We start from the raw sequence: 13,254 nt of genomic DNA, 5'->3' as shown, positions 1-13,254 counted from the left end.
TATTTCTGCCTAGTAACAGAAAAGGGGGCTGTACTATCTTAACCCCATAAAACAGTTGTCTGAATATGAGAAAGACAGTTCAACACTGATTGGGTTGTTGAACTCACACATGTGTTCATTAAAATGCCGTCTAAAGTGCACACGCCTGGATCTGTGGTTTTTTATGGATTCTTCTCTCAACATTGAACCCTTAACACCCTCCAACATTGACAAGAGGACAAGACAAAACTTGGTCAGGGAGGCTGCCAAGAGACCTACAGCAATACTGAAGCAGCTGTAGGAAGTACTAGCTGTGTACTACATGTATCTCCTGCATACTCCATATATATGGCGTCGGGTTGCAAATTTTGAAGCCAACATGATAACCTTATCCAGCCAGTGATGCGGAGATACACGTTTTAGATCCACTTAAAATCAAATCACTCAAAAAGATCCTCTGGAAAAGAGTAGAATTCCTGAAACAGAGTTTATTAAACAGAGTCATATAAACAGCCAAACAGTTCATCACAATACACAGAACAGCAACACACCATGTAGCACAGTAGGCAAACCAAATCCTGTGGGGTGACGTGAGGAGGGCTGTGCATAAGAGACGTCCTCGGAATCTAACGTATATGGAGTGTTTTTGCAAGGAAGTGTGGACAAATATGGCAAACGTAAGATGTGCCATGAAATGCTGTGATTAACTCAAACATATTTGTTTGTTTTTTTCATCTTTGTTACCAAGGTCTGCACCTATAACGTGACCCTGTCTCTTAACTGCCACCTTAACGTGGTGGAGGGATTTGTGAACTCAGATGTTCCTGGGAGCTGAGTTATCTGGAGGGTTCAGCTCCTGGTAGGTTCTCCTGAGACAAACCGGTCTCAGGTGAACTAGACTAAGAGCAGTTCACATGAACTGTATTTCCTATTCACACACTGCTAAACATACTGCTGCTATTCTTTTGCTGTTGAATGAATTGAAAGACATGTTACAGGAAATAATTGTTTTGATTATGGTTAATCTTTGATTTGGTAAAAAGATTAAAGTGAAAAATGTTTGTTGCTTATTTGAGCTCTCAGAAATGGAATTAAAACCATTAAAAAACATTATTAAAATCATGTCATCATGATTTTTATTTGATGACTGTATATTTATTACAGCTGGCAGCAGAAATGCTGAAAATATAACATCAAGTTTAAAATTGTATTTTCAAGTTTCATTGTACCGTCAGGAAACACTGTGGATATAAATGGTAGTGCAATGTCACATTTAAGGACATGAAGTGTTATAAGTTGAGCATTAAAGTTAAACTCACTCAACACCTTTTCCTGATAACTCTAAACTATCCACTAATAAAGGAAGCACTGAGGAGATCAATTCTACTGTCAATAGAAATGGTGGCATTTCACATTTTGAAAGATATTATACTTTTGCTTAAATTAATACATCAAAATCAGCACCCACAGAGACAAAGATCACCGAGTGTGTCACAAATGGATTAACATAAGCTTTACTGTAGAATTGTTGTGGGGTAAATCTGCAGGAGGAGAAATGTGGATAAGTTCTAACAAATGAAACAGCTGGAGCATTGTGGCTCTCTGGAGGTCAAAGGTCAACACTGTGAGGTTGCCCTTCTTAAAGGAACAGCCATTTCTGCTCTTGTGATTAATAAGCCCAGAGAGCTTTGAGACAGATGTAAAGAGAAACTTAAAAACAGCATAAACTCACAATCACATTAACTAATACGTCTGTAATTGACTCATAGACAGTCCAGCCTTTGTAGTTTGGATGAGTCAGTTTCTCTGAAACACCTGATTATTTCTATATTTCATAAATGTATCCGTTTGAACTGATAATCTTCTTGTTCAGTCCTGGATATATCTAAATCTGTCCTGTCTATGCACAGGAGGGAATACATCCATCCATTTTCTTTAAAAGCTATCGAGCTTGATAAATAATTGAGGATCCTCAGACCTTTGGCTCTGCATTGATATAAAGACACCATCAGAAGAGTGGAGATGAAGTATGGACAGAACATCACCAGGTGACAGACCAGTCTGATTACAAGGGGGAGGAGGAGGTAAGGGGGCAAAGGAGGGGTACATCCATCTGCAGAGATAATCTGCCAGTTCAGGTGAATATGTGGATGCAATAAGTTGTAAAATCTTCTTTAGGAAAAGCTTCTTTAAAAAATGTTTGATAACTGTGATCATAATAAAAACCACGGATGTCATAACTTCACTTTAGTAGTTCAACATTTTAACACAGTTATCACAGCCCTTTGCAGTCCGAGTGCAGTTCTGGTAGCAGTAAAACAACACTGCCACCTTGAGATCAAACCAGAACATTGCATAAAATTATTCTAATGCAGCAAACTGTGATTTTAAAAAAGGGGCAAAAATACCAAAACACATTTTTTTCTTTTTAAGATAGTTAGAGAAAGAAAGCTTGTGACTTCACACCTGAAAACTGTTAATAACAAACATTTAGAGGAACTCCAGGGAGCTGAGAGTCAGTGAACTGTAAAGTGCTGAAACATCATGAGGTCGGTATTTCAGATATAATGACTAAAAACACAGGGAAACAAGAACACCACCCCAGTCTGATAAGTATGAAATCGCATGTTCAACAGGAACCTTAGAACATTTATTCCTTCATTATTTGATCATTTCTACCTCAGACACGCTCATCTGCTGGGGACAGGAAGAGACTGAACAGGCTGATCCGAAGGGCCAGCTCTGTTCTAGGATGCCCTCTGGACCCAGTGGAGGTGGTGAGTGACAGGAGAATGGTGGCTAAGCTGTCATCCCTGTTGGACAACATCTCCCACCCCATGCATGAGACTGTGACAGCACTGAGCAGCTCCTTCAGTGGGAGACTGCAGCACCCACGGTGTGGGACGGAGAGATTTCGCAGGTCTTTCCTCCCCACTGCTGTCAGACTCCACAATAAAGACTTTTGCAGCTGATCAAACACACAAACCCACACATGTGCAATAAGACTGCTATACGTGCAATTCTTCCTCTGACGAAGTTGTGTTTTTGTATTTTCCTACTCAGTTGTATATAGTATTTGTATTTCTATTTTATTCTATTGTATATATTATTCTATTCTATTTTATTCTATTGTATATAGTATTTTATTTTATTTTATTGTATTTTATTGCATTCCAGTGTTTTCTAATTTCTGCTACATAACTTTGCACTTTTGCTGTAACAAAACAAATTTCCCACCTGTGGGACTAATAAAGGTCATCTTATCTTATCTTATCTCTGATCCAGTCCTTCAAATTTAAAAGATAAACTTGTTCAACTTTGGTCTCTATCCCTGTCTGAGGACTGTGTCTGTGATTCAGGTTGTTTCCACTGATTCAGTAAAAGTAAATAAAAAAGGAGAAGAAGCAGACTGTCATCACCTTCAGAGCTGGAACACAGTTCAACACCGGGTTTCTCTTTTCAGACCATTCTCTGGTTGTGTGGGAAAATGCAACCAGATGAGAAACACAGATCTGAAAGCCGAGGACTGCAGACAAAGCTGAGAGTAACCACACAACAGACGGTTAAAATAGAGCCACAGTCAAAGTTTCAGCTACACAGAGAGGTGTTGCACAAGAGTCTGTAGGCTGTGATGTACACGAGTCTGTAGAAAAACATACATACGAGGAAGCAGACAGGAGCCTGTGTGGGTTTACTACCACAGTCTAAAGACACGAATGTCATGTTAACTGCTTACATGTACTTATACTGTTGTTGATCAAGCTTGCATATCTTCCCTCTCACTGACACTAACATAAAACTTAAAAACTACAAACGTGTGAAAAAGCAACATCAGGATGTCAACAAGGAAAACCTTTATTCATAAAGTTCATATGAACAAAGCCAGGTGTTCTTATATCACATATAATTCAGTCACAGTGACCTGATGAACACCATCTGATGGAGCATGAGCTTAGAACTGATGCTCAGTGGTCACCAACCCAATATCATCATAGTCCTCACACAGTCTCTGCTCAGCATTGGTTGCTGTTGCCATGGGGATAGTGGGGTCATTTTCTGTAACATGAGGTCATCAGAGAAATAATACAAAAGCAATCATATTGACAATGATCAATTATCGAGGAGACTCAGGTTGTTACCTTTGGCTCTGCCTCGATATAACGACACCACGATGAAAGTGGAGATGAAGTATGGACAGAACACCACCAGGTGACAGACTACTCTGATCACAAGATGGAGGGTGGTGGAGTAAGGGGACAAAGCAGAGGTAGGGGGCATATTTGTAGAAGTGGTGGGCGAGGTTGTGGTTGGAGGTCTACCTGCAGAGAGAATCCCACCTGTTCAGATGAATATGACAGAATCAGAGTGAAGCTCCTCACCTGTGACAGTGATCCAGCTGGATGGAGACTCTCCATGACCGCTGATGTCACACTTGTAGAGGCCTTCATCAGACCTGGAAACATGCTGGATGGTCATGTGACCTGTAGGCTGCTTCCTGATGAGGGAGCCATCTTTATAGAAAGCAGCTGGGAGGTTGGAGGGAGTGGTCTTTGTTTTACAGAGCAGAGTGACGTCATCTCCCTCCATCACAGGGAGGACAGGACTCTGCAGGATCACTGATCCACCTCAACACAGAGACAAACTACAGCATTTCATCCATTTACACACAGCTTCATCAACACTAACTCCACACACTCAGCTTACCAGTGACTGTCAGGTTAACCATGTTACTGATGGGACCCTCTCTGGACTCACACCAGTAAACTCCACTGTCTCTTTCAACGAGGTAACTCATGTCACAGGAAGAGTTAAATGATATTCCCCACCCATCTCCACACTGAGTCCTCTGTTTTTCACTTGTGTTTCTCCTCAGAGTCCATCCAGCAGAGCTGTCGTCCTCCTCACAGCTCAGAGACACAAAGTCTCCTTTAAAGAACTGAGAGTTGCTGGGACTCACAGTCAGACCGGAACAGACATTCATAAATATAATAAATAGTCATCACCTCAGTTTGAATTCATGTATTTGGACTAAAGTAAATTGGGAGCTTTTAGCTATCAAGCTCCTCTTCTGTGAGGAGCTTGATAGCTGTCCACCTCCAAAGTCCATTATGAGTTTTGGAGGTGGACATGGTCAACACTTTTAAGAGTAGGCATAAGACTTTACTTCTTCATAGAGCTTATAGTTAGGGCTGGTTCAGGTCAGCTCTTAGTTATGCTGTAATAGGACCAGACTGCTGGGGGTTAGTGTCCCCCCCCCCCCTCTCTCTCTCCTCTGTCTGTCTGTCTCTTTCAGGGTTATGCAGGCTCAGTATTGGTTGAAAATGCAGTCACATCTCCTTTTACTGAAAACTCTCCCCCTCTCCCTCACCACCATCTGTAAGCACACGTCTCAGTAATGCAGTTCATGCATGTTACTAACTAAACTTCTTCCCTGGAGTTTCTGTGCTCTCTCATCCAGCAGGTTCCGATGGATCGTGGCTGCTGCTGTGGTCCTGCTTGACATCTACTCCATATATTATTACTCTCTGACTTCATTTGATCAATTTATATTACAATGAAGGTGTATAAAGCATGACATGAATATAGAAGATATTTCATCCTAAAAAATTGTCATATGTCACAACCTAAATTATCCTATTTTGTGTGTGGTTGTCGTAGTTGTTTGTTATGTTTTTCTCCTGACAGTGGCAAAGTGTGGGATGACACATGGGAACCTGCGCAGTTTTACACACAGTAAACCAGATCCCTGTGTGCGATCGCACAGTTCAGTTTGTAGTTCAGCATAAAAGTTCAAAATAAAATATTTACTATACATGTTATGTAACATTATTATTATTGTTAATATTATTATTAGATACCAAAGATACAATTTGATTAAGGGTTTTCCTGTCATTATTTCAATAAAAATGCAATTACACACGTAAACAATAGGATCAAAATAAACTTTTAAAATGTCTATTATCAAATGCTGATTTTCAAAACATTCTAGAGGAAAATAGAGATAAAATAATCTGAATAATAACAGTGATCTTGGATGATGATGGAGGCTTCAATGGATTATTCTGTTTCAATCAATATTTTCATATCTATGACAATAATTTGATAAGTTTAACAGGTTGGTTTAGGCCTGGCAATACAGCAAATATTCACAAACTTGTTTTTGAAGAATGTCTATCTTTTTGGAGATGAAGCTATCTGGCAACATGACACAACCCTTTTAACCTCATCTTTATGTCTATCATGTGGCTATGATACTGGATTTTGGTTCGATGCATATGCAGGTTACAGCTGGGGAATGGCAGTATGTTGTGGATTGATTTGGCATTGTCAACCACTGTTACACCAAACTCACTTATAACACGATAAAGGCCTCTTACTCAGTGTCATGCATTTTCTATACTTTTGGGGACACTGGGCCAAAGTCTGAGGTAATAAGTCAGATCAAAGAAGGCAATGATTCTAAAATGGGAGTTTACACATGTCATTATATGTATCCAGGAATATGTGCCTGACGATAGTTGTCATGAAATCAATATTAAATCAAAGTATTCCTTAATTACCACAGCTGGCACGAGTTCTCCATAGCTGCCTGCTGTCTCAGGATCTGTCTCCAAAAAGGACCAGGGAGCGCTAACATGCTATGTTCTAAACTGATGCAGAAAATGCACATTAAACATAATATAAACTTACTGAGAGAAGTAATGTCAAGAGGATTCCTTTAGCTCCTATTGGGTTGGTTCGTTGATCAATGCAATACAGAATCATTAATCTGGTTTTATGTAATGTCCTTAAAAGACGTCAAAATGAGGCTCTGTTGTCTGTGTGGCCTCCACATGCCTGTATGACCTCACTACAACACCTGGGCATGCTCCTGATGAAGTGGCAGATGCTCTCCTGAGGGATCTCCTCCCAGACTCCTGGACTAAAGCATCTGCCTACTCCTGGACATTTTGTGGTGCAGTTGGTGGATGGAGCGAGACATGGGGCGTTTCTCAATATGCGTACTTGTGTGTACTTGCGGGCTGTGTCCGAATTCAGGGGAAGGATGCTCATAAGGACACTACCTACCTAAGTCACAAGGTAGTGTCCTTAGACGGACGGGTAGTCAGGAAGTGAGCGGCTTGGACAGCCCCCTTTTTTTCTCCATAGAAACTTTATTGAACAAACAATGAGTATCCAACATAACAGATGGGCTGTGGACAGCCTCCTAGCCTTCAACTCCGCCCTTGTGTGTTTTTCCCGATCGCTAGCGCCACAGCGCGAAAACTTTAAAATGGACCCAGAAATGTCGCTCCGTTCTTTGGACAATTTTATTTCTCAAGGAGCTAGAAAAACCTTATCGTCGCCGCCCGCACGTTTTGTACCTTAGGCTCATCAGAGACAATCATATCCAGGTAAAATAATTTCCTTTAATCTACACGCATTTAGGAATTACTTAGCTAATTACGGATAATTGAAATATTGCCGGCGTTGTGTCAAAAAAGTGTTCGCCTGCCAAAACTGATTTCCAATGTTTCCGAGTGTAATATGTGTAATATCTTTATGTATGTTGGTAAATAGACTTCGGTGAACATGGTTTACTAAGGGGTTTTATATATACAATAATTACCTGTTGTTCAAGTATCTTTATAACTCTGGTTATAATGTAGGTACAATTGATATATTTGTTGCGCTGTCTGCTGTCCTCTTGGCCAGATTACTCTTAAAAAATAAATTTCTAATGTCAATAAGATTTTTTTTTTTAACTGGATGAATAAAGGATATATAAAAGTCACTGCCAAAAACTGATTGCAGCTTCTACCTTGTTACAGGAATGTTGCTGGTGGCAGGTGATTTGATATGGGACTCATTTGACATGTTTCATGTATTATAGACCAACAAGTTATTCATAGCAGGTTAAATACGAGCAATCAGTTTAGGGCAAAAAATGGAAATCCGTTTTTGGCAGACGATCATTTTTTGCCACAGCATTGGTCATTCTCACACATGTACTGTATCATATAAAATATATAAACTAAATATCTTTGAAACGTATAGAATCTAATCTTTTGTTTGTTTGTTTTTTTACATAGCACTTTATCAAACTGTTGTACAAGTATTATACTAATAATATAGCATCCACCATCTCCTGCTTGCATATTTCTGAAAACATCTTAGTGGTGTGGCAGCCATGAGTGAGCCAGCCCTGCAAACCCTGTGGATGGACGATGCAGTGGACAGTGGGAGGAAGCATCCTAAAGCTCTTTGCAGACCACCCTGTGTGATTCTCCACTCGCCCACCAGAAAAGACAAACCGCAGGTCTCAGTTGCAGCAGCCCATCCTTGCTCGGGCAGATTCAGCAACACTGCCAGAGACTTCCTGTAATCTATTACAGTTGTTAAAGAAACGGTCCAGGAACAGGTCACTCAGGTTAATCCTGTGTGAACAACTGAAAATATTGTTTTTCCATCTTTACATACTGTGTATTTGAAATATTCTTGTTTAATTGTTATTGTTATTTACTTTATTGCTATCAAATAAATATCCAAGTAATATTGTTCAAAGTTAGCGTTATGTTCATACGTGTTACAAATGCCTGTAAATCAAATTGAGTTCAGTGACAATTACTGTTTGTTTGAATCAATTTATTAATAACATAAAACCTTTAAAGTAATGCAACACATATAACAATGTAACAAATATATTCAAATAAATAAATTTCTCAATACATAACTCATTTGGGAACTAATCTTTCTAGAAGTGAAAACAGTCTGTCCGTCCTCTCCCTGCTCTCCTCTCCTCAGCCTCTCTTTGCTGCCTCATGTCCTCTCTGATCATCCCTGTCTCTTTTCCTCTTTCTCCCTGTTGTAGGTGGCTGAGCCGCTTCGTCATCGCTGTCGTTTTGGTCACCCACTGCTGTCCTTGGCCCTGGAGTGTCCTCAGGGAGAGAGGAAATTAGGACAGGAGGCTTAATGGAAGACATCTGTCCTATCACCTCATCCATGAGGGCAAACCAGGGCCAAGTAGCAGCAGTGGGCTTCCCACTGACCCCCTCTCCTGAGCCTGGATACTTGCAATCCTAAAGGCAGAGGAAATCAAAAATGACAGCAGGCAAATAAAAACACCACAACAACTCTTAGTAATTGCACATTTATTAACTTGTGTTCTTGAGAATTATCTTCTTGGTAACACACATACGTACTTTGTATTCTTTAAAGTTATCTTATGTCTTCTGGCCTGCAAGGGGGTGACTTTCCCCTGCAGGCCCATCTTCTCCAGAATTGTCCTGATCACACACAACAAATAAGAGAAGATAAGACAGACACCATGGCAACTATGTTAATCCCTAAGCCCAAAGGTTTTCACAGCAGAACACCAGAGGAACACCGTCTGGACATCACAGGTTCTGTACAGCAGCGGTCCGTGAGTCGTTTGGTACCGGGCCACGAGAGTTAAGGCTCCGGTGTGAAATTTATGGTTTTCAGGGGTTTTATCGTTAACTTGGTTTCCCTGAGTCTTTCCCTTGTTGTAGTTGTGGGTCTTAATTTGAAAGAAATATTTACACGTTACCATAGCATTAAGCGGCAGAGAGGAGGATGTTACTGTCAATATTGGCACATTTTCAGGAGGACGCTGCTAATAAAGTTACACAATTACACAGTACATTCACGTCTATTATTATATTTACAAAATACCACAGTTTTTGTCTTGGTCGAATCATTTTATGTGGTTGTATTTATCCACGATACCTTAAAGGCCGCTCCGTGTCTGACATGAACCGGTCTGTGGCTCAAAAACGTTGGGGACCGCTGCTGTACAGCATGAGGGCTAATAGGACCGTACTCATATGAATATGATGTGTAAATTGATTTATTCTTGTACATCCACGCCGTAGCGGCCCAATTCTTCACCCCAGTGAAGAGGCGATCGTTTTCTCCTCGTTTTAATAAATTAAGCCGTTTAGTCTTTGTTCCCCACAACATATCACCAACAGTAAATTAAGTAATTTCGAAAAAATCAAAATTAGCTGTATGTAAGCGGCAATACATGAAAAATCGCGGGACCCCCGATACAAGCTGGTTTATGGTTATTTTAAAGAAAAGAAACATGTCTAAGCAGATGCCCAAAGCTTAACAAAACGACCGCTATAACAATTTAACTTTTGTACAACCAGATTTTCATATACTTACATTTGAAAGTGTTTTCCTCTCCTGCTTCGACCACCATCGTTATCAGAAACAAATCTCCTCTATGACCCGCAATGAATCCTGGGATATAGTAGGACATGAAGGATACATCGGACCATCCTTAGAATTCAGGGCAAAGTAGGACGCATTTGTCGCCACATTTTGAGTACTCTTTGAATTCGGACAGCCTTCGTCGCGTCGCCGTGACGTCATTGCCTCCAAATATGGCATTGGCGCATCCTTCCCCTGAATTCGGACAGGACTAACCCTCAAATTCGCGGAAAAGTAGGACACATTTGTCGCCACATTTTGAGTGCTCTTTGAATTCGGACAGTCCTCGTCGGGTCGCTGTGACGTCATTGCCTCCAAATATGGCATTTTAAGCATCCTTCCCCTGAATTCGGACACAGCCGCGTTCTCGTGTACTCGTGATACGTCATCAGTCGGAGACCAAGTACTGTTCCAATTCGAAGTACGCATCAAGCCGAGAACGCGAAAAAGTCCCGGATGTGTTCTCGCTCCGCCTGTTTTATTGAGCATGCCTCGGTGTGGACTTGGTACAGCTAAATATCCCAGAATGCATTTCGTCCAAAACTCGACAGCGGACTCCCGGCACATCGTTTTCAACTCCCCCCCCGCTCGCGGTCTTCTCACTACTCAGGTTGAAGAAACCCCAGCAGCTGTCTATAGTATTGTCCACTAAAATAGAAATAAAAGCGTTCTAACATCTCACCTGCTTGTTTTTATTAAGGTATGTACACGTATGTACATGTACACTATTTTTATTAATAGAGGTTTCACTACTGAGGTTAAAAATGATATATAAGTCACTTAGATCACTTCTAAATGTTAATGTTTGGTTTATTTCAGTGTTTTATTTGTTCCTGAGTAAACCGGTTTGGCTGTGATTAAAGTTAAGCTTCATAATATATTAATCACAGTTAAATTAAGAGGGGACGGCAGTAAAAACTCCGGACCTGTGACATCATCACGTACGCAGGTGTTCCAATTGTACAAATCGTGAGTCTGTGCTCGCGTTCTCGGCGGGTACGTACTCCCGTGCGTTCTCGGCAAGTACGTACTCACCGAGAACGCGAGTACGTACTCGCGTACATGAGAATTGAGAAACGGCCATGATGTCCCAGATGTCCTCAATTGCATTCAGGTGTGGGGAACGGATGGGCCAGTCCACAGCATCAATGCCTTCGTCTTGCAGGAACTGCTGACACACTCCAGCCACATGAGGTCTAGCATTGTCTTGCATTAGGAGGAACCTGGGGCCAACCGCACCAGCATATGGTCTCACAAGGGGCCTGAGGATCTCATCTCAGTACCTAATGGCAGTCAGGCTACCTCTGCCGAACACATGGAGGACTGTGCGATCCCCAAAAAGATGCCACCCCACACCAAAACTGACCCACTGCCAAACCGGCATGCTGGAGGATGTTGCAGGCAGCAGAAGGTTCTCCACGGCGTCTCCAGACTCTGTCACAAGTGCTCAGTGTGAACCTGCTTTCATCTGTGAGGAGCACAGGGCGCCATTGGCAAAGTTGCCAATCTTTGTGTTCTCTGGCAAATGCCAAACATCCTGGACGGTGTTGGGCTGCAAGCACAACCCTCACCTGTGGACGTCGGGCCCTCATACCACCCTCATGGAGTCAGTTTCTGACCGTTTGAGCAGACGTGCACATTTGTGGCCTGCTGGAGGTCATTTTGCACGGCTGTGGCCTTTCTTTCCTACCGCACAGTACCTTCCCTTACCATTAGTTTCCTATTCTTTTACTTATTCTTTGATGACGGTTGTCTTTCTAGATATGCAATTTCATTTGCTCTGGGGCTGTCAGTTCACCAGTGTGCTGGCATGCTTCTTAACAACACACCACTACAGCGAACATCTCAATTGTACTTGTTGATTTCTTCGACAAAACACTGAACAAAAATTTCTTTATGAGTGTGCTGCCTGGTGCTTTTAAATTCTGTGGTAATTTGAGCAGCACAGAAAGCATTCTATGAATTAAATTATGTTATTGTATCTGAACATGTACACTAGTCATTAAATTAGATGGGAAAGAATGATTATGGGTAAACAACTGCACCAAGGGAATTACATTTTTCTTCTCAAAATGTAAAAGGTCTGTTGAAAAATCACATTAAACAGAGATGTGATTAACTTTTTATTTTACCAAAAATAACATCAATGATGACACAACCAGTCTTCATCAGAAGTGCTCAAATCACTCTCAGTGACATCGTCTGGAATGTCTTCCTCCTCCTCCGAGTCCATTTCCAGGAGTGGTTGGTGGCTGAAGATTCTCTTGCACGTGTCCTTTACTTTGAGCATTTCAGCTTTCAGTTCACTTTGTTTTTTTAAAACCAGGCTACAGAGTCCCTTCTGTGCATCCTCCGACATGCCAACAAGGGAGGCTGTAAAAAGAACAAAAAAAATAAATATGAGTAAAGTAAAAAAACAAACAAACAAACCCCTCACCTCATAAACACAAGGAATTAGGATCCTGTAATTAAACTTTTTTTTAAAGGGAGAAGGCAGTGTTAGCTAGCAATCTAGATATAGGTAAAAGATCCAGTAAGACTTTAGCATCTGCTCTCATTTTCAATCGATTCATCAAATAATGAATAAATAAAAGATGTGCTTACAGTCTGAGGAGATTGTCCCCAACACCACAGATCGCATTCGCAACACTGTCCAGTGATGCAGCATCTCCCTGCAAAGGATCATCTCCTCCTCTCTCAGGCGCCTCACAGCCATCACCTTCTCAAAGACCTTTCTCTTTGTCTGGAGGTCAGCAGCAGCTACAGTTTAACAACATCAGATGGGAAAACATAGTAGCATATTATGATTCAAGAACAAAACATTCAACTACTGCTCAGATACTGGGAGTTTGTTTAAAAAGGATATTTATAAATCAAGAGCTTACGTTCACTTGTGCTCTGCCAGGGCCAAATATCAGTCTGCATGAGGGCATCACTGGATACGATTTGCTTTGTTGGTTCAGCAAGCTTGTTGTAGTCGTCAACAGCAGCCGCCAAGCGTTTCTTCTCATCTAAGATGACCTTGCGAATTCTGTGTCGCCTCTTGTTGCTATCGGT

General features: G+C 41.2%; 1 protein-coding gene across 7 annotated transcripts in view; it reads right to left on the bottom strand.

Annotated features, from left to right (window-relative positions):
- The window catches only part of LOC120437402, a 50,352-nt gene that overhangs the window by 32,572 nt on the left and 4,526 nt on the right, over positions 1–13,254 (bottom strand). The window contains exons 11-13 of one of the 7 annotated variants that reach the window (XM_039607962.1): positions 13,083–13,246; positions 12,802–12,957; positions 12,314–12,570 (exon numbers count right to left, since the gene is read on the bottom strand). The exons of the other annotated variants lie outside the window; for them this stretch is intronic. Coding sequence (XP_039463896.1) covers positions 13,209–13,246 — 38 coding nt within the window. The 3' untranslated portion in view covers positions 12,314–12,570; positions 12,802–12,957; positions 13,083–13,208. Of the gene's footprint in view, positions 1–12,313; positions 12,571–12,801; positions 12,958–13,082; positions 13,247–13,254 lie in introns of those variants that run through there. 7 annotated transcript variants of the gene reach the window in all.

The sequence above is a fragment of the Oreochromis aureus genome, linkage group 3, assembly GCF_013358895.1.
Source record: "Oreochromis aureus strain Israel breed Guangdong linkage group 3, ZZ_aureus, whole genome shotgun sequence".
Classification (NCBI taxonomy): domain Eukaryota; kingdom Metazoa; phylum Chordata; class Actinopteri; order Cichliformes; family Cichlidae; genus Oreochromis; species Oreochromis aureus.
The sequence above is the reverse complement of the archived record's forward strand: the minus strand, read 5'-3'. Positions and strand labels throughout refer to the sequence as shown.